This window comes from Micrasema longulum, unplaced genomic scaffold (genome assembly GCF_059751315.1).
Source record: "Micrasema longulum isolate JH-2025_06_02 unplaced genomic scaffold, ASM5975131v1 h1tg000983l, whole genome shotgun sequence".
NCBI lineage: Eukaryota > Metazoa > Arthropoda > Insecta > Trichoptera > Brachycentridae > Micrasema > Micrasema longulum.
Genome location: NW_028278173.1, coordinates 87,705 through 109,751, shown reverse-complemented (window position 1 = coordinate 109,751; position 22,047 = coordinate 87,705). Strand labels below are relative to the sequence as shown.

The window sequence follows — 22,047 nt, the reverse complement described above, 5'->3', positions numbered from 1 at the left end:
AAATATCGTAAATGTGAAATAAATATGTGGGTACTACGTTAGTGGTTAGATAACGTTAAATTTCATACGCCATAATGTTTGAGTTCACAGAAAAATATTGCATAAATTCATAATTACCACACAGTTGCAATCTTCTAAATAATAACTTAAAACCGGATTTCGCGCCAAACTGGTCGGCCAATAAGAAGGCTTCAATTGGGCCGTCGCGGGAGGCGAAAACGAACGAAGCCACGCGGCGGGAAACCGATTCAAAATGGCGGCGCCGTGTCAGATTTTCGCGGTTAATGTCAAATATTTGTCAAAACCGGCGACACAACAATGATTAATATTGTATATTTAAGCGGACAGTGGTCGGACGGATCTATTATTACGTGTAGACGGAGCGGTTAGCAATGGCGCTGGTAGTCAGTCCCCGGCGTGGGATATTTTCACTTTTTTCCTTATCCCCTCTCTAGTATTGACATGGCACATCCGCCATTGAAACATGCAAGCTCGTCTCTTGACGGTAATAGCGTTACGCAACTGAGGTGAAGATTATTTTTTCTGCATTCCCTTCAGATAAGTGACGTATAAAAACTAAACAAAACCGAAAGTACAGCGGCCTTGTTACTCTCATTACCGTTCAAAGATCTCGTGTTTAATAGACTATCAACTCGAACATTTATCTTATTTTTTTGATCGAGGATAATTCCTCTCGTTAAATCTCTATTCCTCTTCAGAAAGTCAAAGTACTTTTTTATTGATTAACGTAATAAATTTATGGTAAACATAATTATTTTTAATTATATTCAAAAATTTGTGGTCGAATATTTCAAAAAATATGAGTCACTACTTACCGAATTCTATACCGGTTTAGAGACGTACACTAGCATGCAAATATTACTATGCACTAGAGATGGGCGTTTCGGTTATTCAAAAGAAGTAGCAGTAACAATCACCGTTTCACAAATTAAACTGTTTCTAAATAACAGTTTAGAGCAGCGTAGGTAAAAAATCTAGTACCAGTAACCAGAAACAATTTTTATAAACTGTTACTGTTATTTAAGAAACAGGTGGGGGGTAACAGAAACAGTTGAGTTTTACATCTTCAATTTTCATAGGGTGGAAAAATAGTTTTACCACACTGCCTTGAAAACGGTTTTTAAAACGGTTTCATTTGTTACCCTAAATATTTTTTCTCATAGTAGCAGTTTAATTTTCTTTTGAGACTTTTTTACAGCTGTTTCCGAAAAATAGCTGTTCAATCTTTTCTACCGAGTATAGGTTTATTTTTTGTGAAACTGTTTCAGCAGTTTCGTAATAACTATATTAAAATAACAGATTCATTTTTTTATCACCTCTACAATAAAAATACTTTTAAAATTGAACGTTGGTGTCAACTTCTTACAGCTGTGTCCTATCAGCACGTAAATTTCATATTTTTATATGAGTACTATGGTAATGGTGTACGGCGGAATTTGTGCAATTAATGCCCTGTATCACCTTCGCATGATGACGGTTGTCAACGAAGTTCGCTGCATCCCTTGTCTTATTTCTGCATTCTTTTGAAGTCTTACTACCACACACCCAGTATTTTTCTGAGTCACATATTCGCATCCATGGAGGAGAAAAGGTCCTATTCAGGCATTTTATATGCGATGTTTAGGTTATCATTCTGTTTTTGCTTAGCCATCGATACCTAGATCGTAAATTCTACTATCTAGTTTAAAAAAAAAAAAATTTTTTCTGTATTGAGTTATTTACATAATTTATACAGCATTGATAGGGAATAAAACACGTTCGTATTTAAGAATGCATTTATTTATAAAGATATGATATTTCATATAAAAATGCGCGCATATTACTACTGATTTTTTACAGTAGGATTTATAAAATTAATTAAGAAACTATTCATAGTGTATAATGTCCCTCGAACCATGGCGATTTTGATTCTTCTGAATATTTCTCGAATCGGCTGTAAAATCATTGAATATAATTAAAGTTAATAATTCATAAATTTCTATACGTTCAAATATATTGTAATTGTGATAGCAAATATTTTCAACATGGATGAAAAATCTTTTTGAGAAGGGAATATTAAATTCTAGGCTTATCAACTGTTAATCAACAGATAAATACGGTATTTTCACAAATTGAAAAAACTTTGAAAACTTATTGAAAATCAACATCGGATTTTTATGATTTTAAATATATAACCATCAATGTTTTATACCACTATGTAGCGTCACTGTCACTCATTGTTTGACAGTTCAAAGGTGTTCAGAATTATATTTTGAAAAAATCATTCTTTTATTTCTAGCAACTGGCGCCACTTTGATGTCACAAGTCATGACAGTCGAGTGCGCTTCTAACAAACATAACAAAGCGTACAAGCATAGCACGGCAACGTAATACGTACCGTTTGTCCCTTAGAGTACGAAACGTCTCGTTTTTGGATAATTTAAGTATTTTAAACAATTATAGAAAGTTTATCTGAGATATCACGGGAAAGTAATAATACTATTAGGTACCATCATAATTTTTCGCTTGTTTCAAAAAAATATTTTAAAAATACATTAAATCCCCCTATTAAATCAATATCGGTAAATCTGATGTTGAATGTACAATCTACAAAGTAACCACTCAAACCATATAAAAAAAGATAGTAAGCCATTCATATTTCCTTCTCAAAATCGTTTCTGCAGTTTTATATTAATTTATAATTAAAATTCTTCGCTTTTTTTACACTTGCACGTTCTTCTTGAGTTTTTTACGCAGGTTTTTTTAATTTTTTTATGTGTATGTTAGTTATTTGTATATTTTTCGTGATTTGTTTGTTTTATAACATTAAAAAATATTATCATTAGAGTTTCAGTAGGTACTAATATAAAATTTTAAGAATAAAAATTTCAATAAAACTTTCCATATCTCCATTGACATTTTAGTTATTGCATGTGGTTTTCATTTTACATCGAATAACCATTGTTTCACGATCGTTTGATTATTCTTAATATCAGAAATGCTCTGACGAATTAAATTTAAATAAGAAAAGTGTGTATTTTATTAAATGGAGTTTCCCAATCTGACAAATGTCAAATATGACACAATAATGTAACCCAATAAAATGTGGCTATTTTGTGTTTCGATGTAAACATTACACAATGTTTTTATAGATCAAAGGGTGTTGAAATTTCACATTTAAACGCTTTTTAAGTTATTTCAGCCATTTACATACAATAAAAACCATTATGTTTATAATTTATGTTGTTTTATAAAAACCACGTGCACCTTACTAAAATAACGATTTTGAAAAATCATGTCAAGACATTGCAATACTTTTTTTCTATCCCTGTTGTTATTTATAGCGACTAACTTAATATCATTTTTTTGTTTGTTTCATCTTAATAAAACGTTAAATATTTTTATTTTCTCTAATCTTAAACACAAGTACACCCTAAAGATATTATATCAAATTGACAGATCATCAAACATGGACGGAGAAGTGAATGTTACACAGGTGTAAAGTATTACTCAAATCATTTAATAACACTTCATAAGTACCTGAATTACTTTATTATCTTCGCAAAAAGTTGTTCATTATTGTTGAGATGTCTGTCAATTTAATATATTTTATTTTAATTGGATATTATTAGAAACATTTAAAATTATTCTTTCTTTTAAAAACTAGAATTAGTATTTTAAGATGACAACAAAAAGTGGGAAGATTACAAAGGAACTTTTTTTACATGTTATTAAACTATTGGAAAAACATTATTTTCTTTTAAGTCTCAATATTACTTACAGTTTGTCAATTTAAAAATAAGCCTCTATTTTTTTTTCATACTTTGGGCCCTTTAAATTTTTTTGAGTCATAGGTCATAGGTTATACACATAATTTATACATTTGTAAGTAAATATATTGTATCATGAACTAATATAATGCCTTCTAAAGATATTCAATTCATAAATATACGCGTGAATAAAATATCAGAATCTTTAGAAAATATATTTATTACATGTGGATTTATTTATATTTTAGACAATTATATTTTACCTAAGACTTTAGAAGGATAATTGTTTCATCTTTATCCTTTTAACCAGAACTGGCACCAAGAAGAGACGATATGAGGGAGATGAAGAAAGATGCAGAATCGGATCCTCCCCCTCCCTCTTCGGAGCTGTCTCCTGTACCAGCCTAAAAAATAAATATAAATAATTTTTAATATGCAAATTAAAAAATCTTATACAATTTAGGAAAAAATAAATTATCTTCCCAAAAAAATCATTTTTCAATCTGTATTTAATCTAATTTATTTTTCTTAATACCTCAACCCAAACGATTCAATGTTCCTACTATTTTATTGGATAATTATTTCAACTTTCCCACAAAAAAATAACAATCTTTCGAGGTTTTCTTAAAATGAATAGTGCATTTATTTATTTTATTTATTTATTTGTGGATGTTGCCAAGTACATTCTAGACCCCAAAATCTAGAATTTTAAGCGTATTATTTTTTATCAAGTGTACTTTCATATAAATTGTAATTTCAGTTTAATGATATAATTTCAAAATAAAATAAAAATAAAAACACTTCTTAAAAGATGAAAGATAAAAAGGAAACACTTTTAATACATATGACTATACTTAAAATCAAGATGACAAAAGAGACAAAAATATTCCTCAGCTCTTCCTTTTTGATATTTATTTATGGACTTAAGTTTTATTTATTAATTAAATTCATTTATAATTTTTTGATGAAAACGCATACAGCCTTATTAACATAAACGTATTGAATCTGTTCTATGAGGAAGTTTAGTGCAATGGGAAATTCGACATAAAAAATGTTTTTTACATGCGTTAAAAATTAGAGGATTTAATTATTGTATGGCGAAGTTTCTCGAAAATGCAAGAAAAAATTACTAAAAATTATTTTAATAAAAACCAACTACTTTGAACGACGTCACCAGTTCTCCGAAATCAACCAACGACAGATTGTTGTGATACGTTTCCGGTTACCAGGAAGCCAACTCACCAGTCAGGAGAACTCATCGTAGAGACTTAACAGGCGAAATAATTTCAAAATCATTATACTTTTTAAAAATATAACATACAAAATAAAAAACATTTAAAAAATAATAATTGGCTTATTTTAATAATCTTAACAAATACCATTGAATTCGCACGTTTTCCTCGTATTAAGATTTCAAAGTTGTGAAAAAGCAATGAAAACCCGTTATAAATTATCCATTATGAACGCCATAGCAAATCATTTAATGTACTTTGCAAAAGTTTGTTTTAGCTTTATCTCGTATTGGTTATAATTTAATGATAAATTTACAATGTGATAAAAAAAAAAACAATATTCTCTTGAGTTCATCCAAATGTTTGCAGCCAAAGATCGTATTTTCATCTACTTCATGGTGTAATACTTGAAAACACCGAGCTTTGACAAAAATAGAACTCCGCATAACGCAATATTGTAAATATTGTTCATGTCCTCTGAAATACCTGAAATATTTTTTGCAGAGATAAAATGTATGACATCAAAGATTTTATGTATAATTAAAAAGGTTTTTGAACTTTATATTTTTAAAACACACTTCTTAACCTTGGGAGGTCAAACGTTTTATGATATTTTTTATATTGCTCACGATCTCAGTAAAAAACAACTGAATTCTGATTTGTTTCATCACAGTTTTACTGTACTAAAAACAAGATGAATGACACGGAAATCGACACAAAATAAATAGAAAAAAAAGACAATTTATTACTTATGAAAATGAGTAATATTTTTTTGTATCACACAATATACGCAAATAAAAAGAGTTCATTGTTATAAAAACACAAAATCTATTCTCAAAAAAGAGTTTCAGGATTGGATTTTCCTTAAGAGGAGGGATTAAAATGAGACACTCCTTGATGGTTTTGCAAATATTTGAGTTAGTTTATTTCACTCTTATTTTTTCATGTATTCCAAATGTTTTTTCACTATATGTTATTTTATATGTTGATATGGTATACATTTTAAACTTCTGTTTTGGTTCTGTATAATACATACTATGCTATTAAAGTATTATGCACATATTCGTCCCAACTCAACACAGGATTTTGGTTCCATGGAGTTAGGATTTGTTTTTCAATAAATGTTACATAAATATATTTAGAATAAAATAAGTAAATAAAAATAAATAAACGTGTTTTTTCATATAAATAAAAATATTACACCAGAGTTGGAGATTATTTTAGAGAAAGGTACATAAAATTCCAGGCATTTACTGGATGTATAACCTCTCATTCACTGTTTTAAGTGGAAACTTTGCAAACCATGTAACATTTACCATTCTGTTCATATTTAAAAATCAATATTTCTTTAATTTTTTATTAAAAATAGAAATGATTGAGTTCTTATTATTTACTCTAATATTTTAATTTTTAGACCATTTCCTAAAAATAGTAAATAAATTGTGCTGGAAAAATAACAATTTAGTACATAGGATTTGAACCTCGGACCTTTGGCCCGTGAGTCCACAATTCTTCTATTTGTTGATTTACCGAAGTTTATGGGCCGAATTTTTTATTAAAGCGGCTTAGATTGTTTCACCTATATACTAGGCAACGCTTGAAAATATTGCTATTTTTTTTTTTATTTATTCTTGGACCAGTTGGCAAATTTTGGATGACAAAAGCTGGATTTGACTCCTATCTGTTCTAATATGTTAATCTTTAGAACTCCCTAAGGGGTGAAATCAAGTTTTTATCTGCAAAAATTTGGACGAACTTAAAATATTGTTGATTATACCAACTGGTCCGAAAAGAAGCATACAAAATAAAATATTTTCAGGCGTTCTTAGTTTGTAGTTGAAATAATTTGGTCAGATGAATTTTACTTGCGTCAATAAAGATTTCGACTCATTAACTTCACAAAAATTAACAGATGGAAGAATTGAAGAAATGTTGAGTTTTACAGTGTTGAATGTTACAATGTGCAAAGTAGCCACCTTAACCAGCCAACGACAGGTCATAAGCCCTCTAAATGCCAAGACTTTATTTTTAAGTTGAATTTAATTTGTTGCCTACTGGTCTTAGAAATGGCACTATCAAAGAGACAAGGCAAAATAAGAGTTTAGTTTTAAGATCAGGGCCCGTCTTACAATGAGAAGTAAACATTCATCTTCAATTCTATCTACTAAGTAAAATTATGGTTTCTGTGTGAAAAATAGGGTACTTTACAACAAACAAATTACATATTCAATTACAGGTTACCAACGATATGTTTCTTATTAATTTTTATTGAATATTCTTGTCTTTATTCTTTTTTCTCGGTCCTTATAAATTATCATGCAGTATTTAGTATTAGATATATATTGTGATAATGTTTTCTTTTAAGGAACTTCACCGACAAGCCATATAAATTAACTTGATAAGTCTTTTTATTACAATAGTCATGAACTTGTTTCCTTTATAGTTTAAAAATATGTTTAAATTAAATTTATTTTTTTTAAATTGCCATCCCTAAAATATTCTACATCAATGTTGTAATATGCTAATAAAATTATTGATTGAATAGTTGATTGGTTATAGTAAAAACATGAATTCTGCCAGTAATGCATGCTGCACATAATTAACAATTTACCAACAACGTTATTTCACCTCCAATCACTCAGGTATATTATTATTTACTATAATAAATTATGAAATACTTCATTATCCATACAAGCGTTGCAGGCAATGCCCTCAATACCATGTTAATAGGTTCTGGCTACCATTACAAATTTATTGATCAGCCCAAAAAAACGGGAAAATCTTGATTAATAAGTAAACAATTAAACATACACAAATTTTTACTGTATTGACGTTCTTTAAACATCTAGAAGCACAGTTCAAAAAGTTTTGAGTCAAACAATTATTGCAATAAATTAGAAAAACATTAAAGTTCCTTATTACGCTCAATTAAAATCATCGTCAAAGACTATTTGCACTGAATGGTGCATAAGGCACTGCTTTAGTATACCACATTCAGTGTATCTAATAACTAGATAATCTGTAACATGAAAGCAAGGTGATCAATCTTATATTTCAGATTCCAACCACGAGCAATTGAATATAGCCGTGTAAAACATTCTGACCAAATTCAAAAAATACTTGAAAATGGACATGACAAAAATCGGAATAATCGGAGCGCGTCTGTGAAAAAAATGAACATAGAGGATACGAGGTCTGTATGCAAAGAAGAGTGATATGGTGTTTTTTCCTCTTCTACGTAAAACGCCGAGATGGTTTGTTTATTATTAATCACATTAAAAACCTTAGAGAAATAATATGACACTGGATAATAGAGTCGCCTGTACTGACAAATACCATTCTGTGACTTTTAACCACGAATTTAGCCACAGTTTACAGCCAAAACGTAGGGCTGTTGGTACTCAGATTGAGAATTGCAAACCGAAACCGTCCGTAAAACTTTTGTTGTTAAACTAAAAACCAAATGTTTGATCTTTGCAATAAAGCTAAAGGGCTTCTCTAGCGAATCATTACTCCCAATCAAATAAAATATTGATTAAAAACGTAACAGGCCAATTTAAAAAAAATAAAACCCATATATTGAATGAATTCAGTTTTTCACAATTTTTAAAAAGTTTGATAGCAAATGCGTTTAATTAACTTAAGAGTTGAAATGAATTGTAAGCCAAAAATATATGAATGCATTTAAATTATAAAAGTTTGCAGTTATGACATTATCTTTTGAACACAATAGTATTTGAATAATGTCTTCAAATATAAAATTATTGCGTCGATATCACTTAAAAGATACAGACAGTTTTGAGTGACATCAAGTTGAAAAATTGAGGTCAATATTGACACGTTTTGTAAATTCTGACAGTCTTTAATGTATTCAGACTGTCCTTTGACATTAAAATTATTTATCATTATTAGCAATACGGGAAACAAAATAATAAATACCTATTTATAATTAATGTTGTCATTGACAATATGTAAAGTATCTCCAAATGTTTTAAGACTAATGCCTAACCCTTTCAGAATATCATCTAAAGAGAAAAATATCTCAACGGAGAAAAACTAAGTATTTTTTTGACAGATACCTTGAATGAGATGAAAGAATTCTTGGGAAATGTAAAAAATTAAGGCATTTACAGGGCTTATGATCTGCTATTGGCTGTTTCAAGTGATCACTTTCCACACTGTGTAACATTCACCATTCTGGTTAAAGATTACCACTTTTACAGTTTTCAGAATTGTATATTTAGTCAAAGCGGGTGTCCTTTCACACTACAAAAACTTACCTTACTACTTGAAAAATTACACTGAAGACAAATTTAAAATCAACCTTAAAAAGCACATGATGACCGCACTAACCTAACCCGATGAGACATAACATAACTGGACCTTATATTTTATTTATTTATTTATATACATCAGTTCATTGTACATTATTTGAGAAATAAGTCCCAACTCCATGGGACTAACAAATAAAGGATCAGAAACATAAAAAAATAATTTTAAAAAAACATATTTTATATGGCACATCAATACGGTAAACTTTAAACTCGAGTATGCGGAAAGTCATCAAGGAGTTTTCCACTTAAATCCCTCTCACTAAAGAAAATTCAGCCCTTATCTACTTTCTTGAAAATATTTTTTGTCCTTGAAAGCTTAATACGCTCTTCCAAAATATTGAAGATTTATTTCTTTCATAATCCTAACGAATTTTAAATAAATAAAAAAACATGTGTAGATCACATGAATAAAGAATTATCATCCGCACCTGATGGTGCATAGCGCACTGAACTGGTACACCAAATTCAGCGTAGCTCGATTATCTACCATATGAAGGTAAGATTATTAGTCTTACGCTTCCAGGGACAGAAAAACTTTGCAGTTGAAAATCAAAATTTTCCAAAATATTTCATGTCAACTTTACCAGGAATCGCATTTAATATTGCTAAATAAAAAAACTTTACCAAAAGTCGACAGATGTTACCAATGAAATGTCGCAAATAACAATAATTGTAAAATAATGTGATAAAACTCCTGCTTTAACTATTATAGAACTTCCGAAAATTAGATGACGATGTGGAAATCACCAACATTGGGCAGAAATGTAAATGTTACACAGTGTGTAAAGTGATAACACGGGTTTCTTAAATCAGCATCTTGATAGTTATACTATTTATACAAAAAAATGACCCAGAGCGGCTTAGTTTAGATTATTTTATTTATTTTTTATTTTATTTATTTATTTTATTTTATTTTATTTTATTTTATTTTATTTTATTTTATTTTATTTTATTTTATTTTATTTTATTTTATTTTATTTTATTTTATTTTATTTTATTTTATTTTATTTTATTTTATTTTATTTTATTTTATTTTATTTTATTTTATTTTATTTTATTTTATTTTATTTGGGAAATCAACACTTCTACATACATATTTTTAGTAAACAAACAGATATAGTGTATAAACTCAGAACTAATAACAGATTTCCACATAGTATACAAAGTTAGTAAAGAAAATATATTACATATCAAATAAATGCATACAATTTATACATATAAAAATGTTATTTTTATATACTCAATAATATAAAAAAAAATATATATATTTTAAGAACATTAAGTTACTGTAAATTGGGCGGGATAAGGACAAAAATGCTTGAAGAGAGGATGAGGAGGGGAGGGGAGATGTACATATTTATTATTATAATGTCTACTAAGTTACATAATACATTTTGAGTGTAAATTTTAAATCTGACAAAGTGATGTTTGTGTAATCTATATTTTGAAATTTTGTATTGTACATTTTGTATTGGATGTTTTACTTATTGGTACATGAAACAGGTGGTACCGCCTACAAATCCTGGCTGACACATGTATTGTTATTAAACCAAGCAGCACTGTACAGTCAACCATTCCTGTCATAATTTTGTAAAGCAGTAGTTGGTCCGCACACACTCTGCGGTATTGTAGAGAAATGATTCCATGGAAGGTGGAGGCAGTGAGAGTAGATACATAAGAAATACCGGTTTTGTATTTAAGGTACTTTATAAATTTGTTTTGAATATTTTCTATTCTACTTATATATTTGGCATACTGGGGATTCCATATCTGAGAGGCGTATTCCAAATGGCTTATGATTTTAACTGAATAATTTTTGCAATCGTTTGAGTCGTAATTCTATATATGTATTTTATAATGAATACTTAAATGTGTTTATTGAACCACATCATCAAACAAAGTACTAATTACAAAACTTAATACTGATGCTGAAAGTTCTATCAAATCATTAAATTAATGGGAAAATACAAACTCAGGTGTATAATTACTTTGTAAGCTTTTTATTATTATGTATTTACGTGTATACTTTATGAGATCTTAATTTTTTTTCGATTTAAAAGAATTTTGTTGCTTGTTGTATTTAATCACCATATATTTAGTACCTTTAAAACACAAATCTTTTTTTTTCAACATTTTTTATCTTGAATGTACGCATTGTTTAAGTGTTTATAATCTTTACTATGTCTAAGCTTGTTCTTTATATTAAACTGATGTGTTATAGTACTTAACGTTTGTAACATAATGCTGTTTTTTTTTATTTTTAAATTATAGTGTGGTGTTTATATTCTATAATTAAAGATAATTTATTTCGCAAGGTAGAAGGCGCTCAGTGTCGTGAATATTAATAAATAAATAGCATTTTCGAAATGACGGATAATCCTACAAACAAGTCAATAAAATATTTATGTTCGTTTAAAATACGTCTTTTAGAAATATTTTTTACTGCATATTATAAAGCATACTTTGTTGTTTGATGAGAATATTTTTTTTGTTTGATGAGATGAAAAAGGCAAAAAAAAGCAAAGAAGAAAGTTATTTTGTTATTTTTTTCGAAAGCGTAACAATTATTTAAAATTGAACTTTTTGATCATGTCTGAACGCTTAATTCGAAGCTGAGACCAGACAGCACTGTCCAGTCTTCGTATGTGACAATACTGTCTTGTCCCAGCTTCGGACCGATTGTTCCAGTGTGAACAGTAATTTTAACAATAAAATAGTGGATCAAGACATTGTTTAAGAGATAGTTCATCGTAACACATCCACCACCGCACGCGGCCGTATTATCTGCAGGTGAACGCGCGCGGACAGAACAGTAGCCATCCATTTCCTAATCGACCAATTTTTTGTTTTTATTATTCAGTTAGTTCTCTATCTTGTGTGCGGACCAACTACTGCTTTACAAAATTATGACAGGAATGGTTGACTGTATAGAGCTGCTTGGTTTAATAACAATACATGTGCCAGACAGGATTTTTAGACGGTACCAACTGTTTCATGTACCAATAAGTAAAACATCGTATGTTAAAAATGCTTTTTTTCGTAGGACTTTTTCAATGTACAATACAAAATTTAAAAATATAGATTACACAAACATCATTCTGTCAGATTTAAAATTTACACTAAAAATGTATTATGTAATTAAGTAACCCAAGTATCAAAAGATGTAATTCTGTATTTATCAAGTAGCATTACGTGTCCAAAAACAATTTAAGCCGCTGTCATTTAAATCTTAAGAAAATAACAAACGTCGTTGTTCTATGATAAAGACGATATATATATTATGTTTTCGAGAGCAAGTGTATAAACCTTATGTAATCTTACCTTATTGTTTTTTTTTACCCAACAGATACTTTTCACAAATTACATGAGTAATAATATGTTTAAATTAGTCATTTTAATTATTAGTATATAAAATATCAATGATTAGTTTTGTGTTAGAATAAAAAGCAATAATCGTTAGTATACACATTTATTATTGTTTTAATGTTTACCGCACTGCTTCCTCCGAGTACTGTAGCCACCAAATTTCCGAAAAATTCTCCATTATTCATCTGGAATTTACAATAAACATATAATTCATGATTATTTCATTTAAAAACAAAACATTTAATAAACTCTCGCCATTTATAATTTGTTCCTAAAAACATATTAACAAAGAAAGTTTGATTAAATTTTTATCCAAACAACATTTTTTATTCGTTTCGTGATAAGATTGTCCAAATTAAAAATATTGTTTTAAAAACTTTAAATGTTACACACCAACTTTTTTTTTGAGATAGACTGTTTAAACTAAATACCAAGGTTTTACTATTTTTTTATGTATATTAATAAAACAAAATCATAAACATACTTTTATTAATATTTAAAACATTTACTTTGTGGTTAAATATTATGCATTTTTTTTTTTAATATTTGTATATAACCACTTTACGACTTTTCTATGTCTACCAGTTTCAAGACGTACCCGTTTCATAGATATTATTTTAGTACACTGTATATAACTTAAAAATTCTACTAATATTCAGTGATATAATTACCTCTGAGCAAATTTTTTTTTCGCATTATAAACAATAATAAAAATAATGTGACCTCACTTGGGTAACCCGTGCCAAAGACACTTAACAATATTTATGTAAAAAAAAAATACACGTGAGAATATATGTAAAAAGAAGACTTAATAAACTGACTTGACTTGACTTAAATCATGTAAATGAATGCCTCGACACGGGTTGTGCACAGTGAGGTATTCATATTTTAAAAAAAGTTTTATGTAAAACGTGAAATAATACATAAATAAATATACGGAGAGAAATTACAAAATGTTAAGACTTTTTTTGACACTGCGTAGTTATGTTTATTTTTAATTTCTGTATGTCTTTATTATTTATATTATAAAATGCAAAATCAACAACAAAAAGATAACATAAAATATACGTTTGTAGAGCAGGTGATTCAATATTGGTTTGGGCGAATGAGACAATCCATTGTATTGTATGTATATTTAAATATTAAATAAAACGTTAGTGTGATATTTGCTGTTTTTATAAAATATAGAGACCTTTGTGGTGTTTAGTGCAAACCATGAAGAAATTAATGTGAATGGTTAAAATAAAAACACTGGTTTTACAGAAATTTGCATAGTAGTGAACTTTTTATATTCATATTTGTCAAAATATTCAGTAAACACTGCTAAAAACATTAAATATAACAGATTATCCAGAACACCTTTTGAACTGTCAAACGATGAGTGATAGTGGCGTTAGGTAGTGGTAGAAATGCTAATTAAAGAATACGAGGATTTTCTGTTCATTATAACAAATTGCAAATTGACAAATGCAGTTTTCACAAAAACTTCAAGAATTAATATGTGTTCCATAGGATACATTGACCGGAAAAGGGTTAATATTGTATCTTTATATAAATAAATAACTTTAAGAAGTCAAAGGTATGAATCGAATCTAACCCTGGAGTGATTTTATTAAAAATTTTGTTTTATTCCCCTCTAATAAACGTTTATCTGGCTCTAATAAGATATTGATATATGGATTAGCTAGTAATTATAAATGTTTATTACCGCTCCACCTCCTGTAATTGCTCCCAGGGCCGTGGTTATGTAGGTTCCAATCTTAGTTCCAATATTCTGCATTCCGTCCCCCTTAATTAAATAAAATATATAATTGTGGTGACGATAGAAAATTATCAAAATTCTAGTGACGATAGAAAATTATGAAAATTGTAATGACGATAAAAAAATATTGTCCATGCGCGCCGTACCTAATAAACCTATAAAAGGGTGAGCAACGCGTCACTCGTGCTTCTCTGCCTTGATCCACATTCCAGTTTACAACTTTTAGCACCTCTACTTTGTTTGTTATTGTAAACCCACCGAATTCTTAATGTGTGAAATGAATTTTATTTATAATTAATTTTAATTATCATTGTCGAGGAAAACCTCGGGATTTAAAACATTAATTACAGTAATTTAACTTTAGGTTTTGTTTATTTATGTTATTGTTTCAACTTTTTAAATATTATGAAACTCGCATATAATCTAAGGTTAGACCACTATAAGATATTATAATTATTTATTTATTTATGTAATGTAAAAAATGAAGATGACCGGTAAAGACATAGCTTTACCAAATCCAACAAAAATCTGATAATGGACATTTACTTACTACATAACCAGTCTTGAAGATGCCTGCTTAGGCGAAAGCGCTCGTTGGTCAAAATAATGAAAAGTAAAACTAAACCAAGAATTGATAAGTTTATTTATAATTTTATTATAATCAATAACTATGGAGTTTTATCAAGAAATATCAACAAAAAACACCAATATTATTACATAATAGGTTAATATTTAAAAATAAAATCTAATGATTTTTTTTCATTTTCAATCAACAATAACTCAAAAATTTTTTTTTCAATAATTAATATTTTAAGATGTCTTGCCTTTATTTCATTTATTTTCCACACATAATGTTGCATACGGCACTGCATTGGTACTCCAAGCCTAGCGTATCTTGATCATTTTTGTTACATAAAGTAAAGATGATCAGTCTTACGCTTTACGTGCCATGGCAGAACTGTGAAATATTCTTGTGTAAACTAACCTTTATTCTATTGAGGATTTTGGGATTTGAACAGTTATTAATAATACTTAAATATAATTACTCACGGCTAAGATTCCAGCCAAAAGTGAAACAGCGGCCTCGACTACCGCATTCAGATCAAATCCTTCACCCTAAAAATTAAATATTTTAACAGTTTTATTTTATTTTGAATTACAAATATAATATGTACATATGAGGATACTTATGTACATATTATGTTTAAAGAATACTTATAAAGTGAGGTTAAAAATAATTTAATTTACGAACAAAATAATCAATCAATATTATTCAAGTCGTTATTTATGTACGAAAAATTCGATAATTCAGATTTTTAAAAAAAAATCTCATTAAAAATAATGATACATAAAATATTTGAAAGCTTGTAATAATTGTTTTATTGGTACTATTGGAATTTTCAAGTACATAATTTATTTTTTAGTATAATAATTGTATTTTCAATACAAATTTGGTACCAATGCTTTAATTTATGTTTTTAAATAAATTATTTAACTTTTTCGTTAAACTTATGGATTGGTAAAGAGCCTGTGGCAACACTATATACGAGCGATATACGTCACACGCGACGTCGCGCGCCAGGTCCGAGCGACGGACAGGACGAGAAGCGTTTTGGTTGTGTTCGGTGACACACGTTTTTTAGACAAAAACTTGATTTAATTTTAATTGTTACAATTTCATACTTTTTCTTAACTGCTTTATTTTACGTTTTACAAATTAGATTCCTTGAGTTATTTTTAAGTATTTCCATTCTCTATTATATTAAGTTAAGTTAGGTTTATATATTGTATCTTTTGTATTAATAAAATATATTAAAACTGAAAGTACAATCATTTACTCTTTCTGTGCATTACACATACCATGTTAGTCTGAAGATTTATCCAAAACGAGTGTGAAGTAAAAAACGTTCTTACGAGACGATTTTTATTTATGTAAAACCTACTAGGCAGTCGACATAACAAGACGTTTGGTAGGTAACAACAACCACCATAAGCCCAAATTCAAGCCACAAAGCTATCCCCTATTCTTAAATGAATCCCGTGTGCGCAGAGGCTGGGAACATTTATGGTATCACAACGTTGAGGGAGACACAAGGATGGGGTGACTTAATAGAGGCGTATAAAATAGTCTGCAGTCAACTTGGAAAACATTTTCAAAATGAAACAGGATGCTCGAAATCGAGGAAAGTCTCAAGTTTGAGAGAACTAGATTCAAACTAAGCCCACGGAAGCATTTCCTTACTAAAAGGGTTGTTAATAGTTTTAATATTCTACCACAAAAGCTGCTTTCAACATGTATGTAGTCTTTACAACTTTAAAAATGGACTAGACTTGTTTTCGATAAGTAAAACATCGCCAAAAGCTAACTTTCATTGACAAATCATATCAGCTTTGAACTTCAAATTTGCATTTTTTTAAAAGTAATTGCCAATATAGACGGTTATCTTAACTATATTATTACTCGAGCTTAGTATTGTGCACATATATATGTATTAGATTTTATGAAGTTTTTTTTGACGGATATCACAGGAACGTTTTTACTAAATATTAAACCAATATTAAACGTCGCAATGGCAATTTTGCTTTCAATTCTTATATTTTCCAATGTAAAAAATAAATAAAAAGCATTTTACTTATAGTCAATTACTTACCCCACTAAGGTTTCCAACAATAGACCCAACAACTGTCAAAAGCGACCCTAAATCTGATTGACCTCCTTCCTATAAGAAGAAAATAACGAATTTCATCAAAAATATTAATATCAACATAGTTATATCAGAAAACATATACATTCTTGTAATATCATACGATTATACACGTAGTATAGTTTATTATTACAATCAGTTTTTTATTTCCACGATTTATTTACTAGACACTATTTATATCAATCAAGTAGCATTGTCAATGCATATTACTATTCTTAGGAACTTTGTTGATAAAAGAATATCTATGTCTTGGCCTAGCTCTTACAGGGCTTATGACCTGCACAATTTAAATTTATGATAAACACAAATAAAATGTATCCTATTACTGTGAAACAAACAATTAAGTCTTCTTGGTTTATGTTGAATACACATATTTTAAAGCAACCTTTTTTACTGTTTATTCATTTATAAATAAATAAGGTTGTATTTTTTGTTCTCCTGTTTGACAGTAATGGTAGAATTTAGTTTCTTACGAGGAAATAATATTGCACATTAAAATAAACAAAAAAATAAAAGCAAGTAAAAAAAATTACCCCACTTAGTCCAGCAAATAGTCCCAAAATTCCTCCTCCCATTCCATCACCACCCCCTGGAGGCTCTTCTTCAGAGTTTTGGGACTCATTCAACTCCTGACTATTCAGTTCCTCGCTGGACTTGATAGCTTGACTTTTATTTTCTTCACTGGAGCTGGCTTGTTTCTGCCTCTTCAGCTGGGCAATTTTAGAAGCATTTATGCCTCTCTGTATGTCTTGAATCAACTGCCACGGGTACATAAAATAATAAATAAATGTAAGTAAGATATTTAATTTGAATGGTTTAAAATAAAGAATGTTAATGAAAAATTTATGTTTCGATTAAATGTTAGCAGTTATTCAATTTGAAATTGTCAGTTTACTGAGGCTGAGTAATCATCTAAAATTGTCTCGGTACTGATCACAATAAACTTTTTAGTAATGAAGCTTTATCCACAGTTTTTTTTTCAAACTCAACAAAAAGACACACGCAATTCAAAATGCAAGTAGTAAACGCTGTATTTATTTATATTATGAAAAATTATAATTCATATTTATTCAATATGACACTATACGTATATTATCGATTTAAATAATGTTTTACTTGTAATTTCAGACTTCATAATTAAATATATTTTATGAAATTTTTACTAATAAAGGTGAACAAAGTAATAAAATGTCTGTTACTTACCTTGGGAATCGATTTATTCATATCGAATCCTTCCAATTATGTTATTGTTAACACAGCCGAAACAAGTCTTCTATGTTTCGTGAAATATAAAACGAGAAAAAATCACCAATAAATTCAGCAACATCGCGTTGAAGGAGTAGTTAACTGTCAAAATTGATTCAGATAAATGATTACTGCTTTTTAACTCTGATGTTAAATGTAGATGATTTCCCAAAAAAGAAGGCTCTGCATCATGACAGGTTAGTTTATACGCCCCGGATTGTCTCATTTTCATGTTGTTATTCTCGTATTTTTACGAAAATTTCCCATGCTGTTGTTCGTAGTATGTTTTTCTTATGTCGCGGCGCTGAGTATTCAAAAAAAATCTGGTTGCTTAAATTATGAAGGTACTAGTGACAATGAAGAAGACTTTTTATGATTTCCGGAGATAGCATCGAAACATTATAAACTAGTAAACTACGTATTTAATTATTATGTTACAACAGAGATGCAGAACATTTAAGAGAAGGTAATATAAAAGTCTAGGCATCTACAGGGCTTATGACCTGTCAATAGCTGGGTAAGTGATCACTTTACACACTGTGTAACATTCACTATTTTGCCCATATTTGAACATCTATATTCCTTCAATTCTTTTATCTGTTGATGACAAAAACTAGATGTTAAGAATGATTTACGTGTATTTGTATATGTACCTTGCTTGATATAATGAAATGGATTTAACTAGCGTTAAAAGAATTCATAAATAAATATAAACAATTTGATTTTATCCCTCATTTATTGATTGCCCGTGTAAGGGTTTTCATTACTTATAATTTATCTTTATGAAGAAATTAAAAAAAAATGAACTTCAAAGCAAAATAAAAACAAAAGCAACAAGTCATTACACGATCTCTGCCAAATGCAAACTAGCATCCATATTGAAATATTTCACCACTGTGATTGGCCACATCTGATGTTGCTAGTTTTGAAATAAAACATGGCATAGATGTTGTTTATTTTCATATAAAGTTCTATTTCAATTGCAACTAGAATTACAATAGTAAAATGTTGGATCTTTACACTTTCGAAATAAACAACGTATGTAATCGTAATATTTTCATGGTTTTGCATAAAACCTTTTTTACCGGAAATGGATATTTCCGATTTTGATATCTGCTATATAATATACTCCACCCTACTAACTTTTCTACAGGTTTCCTAATGGTGGCCACAGGGCAATGCAAAAACCGAATAGAAACAAAACAATGAAAATGTGTACCATAAAAAGCAAAAAGGGAAGTTCGTACACCGAAGCTCAATATATGGTACGTACTCGCTTGTTGTTAATATAAAAGTATGCTTGATATTATTTTTTTTATATTTGAAACACTAAATTTGTGATTTTTCATTATAATAAAATAAATAAAACAACTTTGTTTTCAAACAATTTTTTTTTCATCCACCGGATTCAAAACCAAACGAGCTTTTTTCTCAGGATATACTTAACAAAATATACTTACTTGGTATACTTAATTAAGTGTACCTTAAGAAAAAAACTTGTTTAGCTTTGAAATCGGTCGGAGAAAATAAAATAGTGGTTAAAAACAACGCTGTTTTAACAATGTTTTGAGTATGTCCGAATGCTTGCAAACTGGCTAGATTTCTTCTCAAGAAAATTATATATAATTTGTTGCAACAGAGAGCGAAAACATTTTTGACAAGGGAATATGGAAGTTTAGGGATTTACGGGGCTAATGACCTGACATTGGCGGGTTTTATTGGCCACTTCATACACTGTGTAACATTCACCATTCTGCCTATATTTTAACATCCACAAAAGCATTTAGACACACTCAAAACATTATTGAATAAACCACCTGGTAAAAAAAGAAGTATAAAAATTGGAAAGTTGTTTTCAGGCTTTGCCTAGTAGGTGAATTGGTTCAGCCGAATGAATCTAACCCACTTGATAAAGGTTTCAGCTCTTTTACTTCACGAAAGTCAACAAATGGAAGAGTTGAGGAAATGTGGATGTTCAAACATAGGCAGAATGGTGAATGTTACAGTATGTGTGTGTGTGTGTGAAGTGGCCACTTAAACCAGCCAATGACAGGTCATAAGCCCTGTAAATCCCTAGACTTTTATATTCCCTTCTCAAAAATGTTTTCTCCCTCTGTTGTAAAAAAATTAGAGCTGTTTTAATTATTTTAGTATCCTTTTTTAAATTATGATGTGAATACCAGCTTCTCCTGAAGAGTTTTAAGTGGTTTTCTCTCCGCATGAGAAAATGCTAAGAAGTTTCTGATTGGCCCACTACAGAATATCCTTCCTGATCCCAAAAGCTTAGCTAAAATTTAAAGTAATTTCTGCAGAAAAATCATTTTTTTCAATTTTAATATTAACCCTGTATATTATAAGCAAGGCAAAAAATAATGTAATTTTAATATTTAATAAAAATAATTATTTTAAAATTCATAAACATAAAGTTCCTTTGTATTGAGATTACGTGAAAAGGGTTAAGGATTAACAACGCGAAACGAAAATTATTACAAAATGCAGAAATATGTTAGTAGCACACGCACAATGAATGATATTATTAGTAGTTTCACATAAAATTAGTCGGTTAGTACATCTCTATTACAACATTAACATTTCCAAAAAGCAATGAATCGGAAAACGAAGGTACTATCAGTTATTGGTTATTGGTTGTTATTATTCATGAGTGGTTATGGTTTACTGGTTAAGGTTGGGTAATGTTAAGAAGGGAGTAATTGAACACGCAACCTTACGCCGAGACATTCGGAAAATGGCGAAAATGGTATTTTCACGTTTTCTTTACTATTGTTTTATCCGGTTTACCGCTTTTCACAGTACACAGTAAGACAAAAACTAAATATGCCAAAATTAATAGGTTTTTACGAGTAATGTAAATAAACAAATTACATTAAATAAACTGAATACAAATGGAGAAGTCAAAATTAAATTAAAGATTAGATATAATATACAATTGTATATTTAAGATAAAAATCGGGTTAAAAATCTCATTTTTGAATCACTCTTATTAAAAATGTATAAAAATATTCCCAAATTTATTAGAAATTATTTTTATTAACCAAAAAATTACTAAGTTTACGAATTTTTTTCCGTGTGACGTCTGATAAATTTTCTTGAATGATTTCAAACACGCATATTTTAAATTACATGAAAATAAGACTTTCACGCACTACAAAATGTAATGGCTAAATCACTTGACTCATTCACAGAAGGTTCTGGGTTCGATTCCCGGTAAGAACACACGAAAAAAAGTGGTTTTTATATTCTGTGCCATAATTTACCACTGTGATTTTCCTGGCCTATCGAGGGCAAAAAAAATTGTACGTATTACATTACCGCGCCAGACTTGTAAGGAATGTTTGTTAGATGCGCAATCGGCGAGCATGACGTGCGACGTCAAAATGACGTGACGCCGACTGCGAGCCATTTTGTATCTGCTCTTTTTTAATCCCGAAAATTGTTAATGAAAATTTTTATTTAATGTATTACGTATTAACATAGGCTATGTCCGTTTTTTTTTAAATTGGCGATAAAAGTAAAACAAAAAGTAAAAATTGTACGTCATTCGAAAGAAAATTTTCTCTTCTACGACATGTTTTGTTTTGTTTAACGCTACAAATATTATTTTACTTTATAACG

At 29.1% G+C, this 22,047-nt stretch overlaps 2 protein-coding genes across 2 annotated transcripts in view; both read right to left on the bottom strand.

The window, feature by feature from the left end:
- LOC148277768 (uncharacterized) overlaps positions 1-403 on the bottom strand; it is a 66,557-nt gene extending 66,154 nt beyond the window's left edge. Inside the window, exon 1 of the mRNA XM_088232421.1 lies at positions 118-403. The gene's annotated coding sequence lies outside the window, so the exon portion shown is untranslated. The remainder of the gene's footprint in view (positions 1-117) is intronic.
- Positions 404-1,799: 1,396 nt separating this feature from the next.
- LOC148277767 (uncharacterized) lies at positions 1,800-17,998 on the bottom strand. The gene is made up of 7 exons (XM_088232423.1): positions 17,703-17,998; positions 17,116-17,184; positions 15,515-15,580; positions 14,411-14,491; positions 12,828-12,887; positions 4,034-4,174; positions 1,800-1,954 (listed from the first exon to the last, which is right to left on the bottom strand). Exons 1-6 carry the CDS (start codon positions 17,940-17,942, stop codon positions 4,073-4,075), a joined length of 618 nt encoding a protein of 205 aa, XP_088088549.1. The 5' UTR covers positions 17,943-17,998; the 3' UTR covers positions 1,800-1,954; positions 4,034-4,072.
- Positions 17,999-22,047: the final 4,049 nt, after the last annotated feature.

Bases quoted from the DNA above. Each gene is read 5' to 3' on its own strand.
- LOC148277767 (XM_088232423.1), bottom strand. From the start codon at position 17,942: ATGTACCCGTGGCAGTTGATTCAAGACATACAGAGAGGCATAAATGCT. The intron at 17,185-17,702 runs GTAATTTTTTTT...TTCTTCTTATAG, and splicing joins TATTTGCTGGACTAAGTGGG to GAAGGAGGTCAATCAGATTT. The intron at 12,888-14,410 runs GTAATAAACATT...TGTAAATTCCAG, and splicing joins CAATTACAGGAGGTGGAGCG to ATGAATAATGGAGAATTTTT.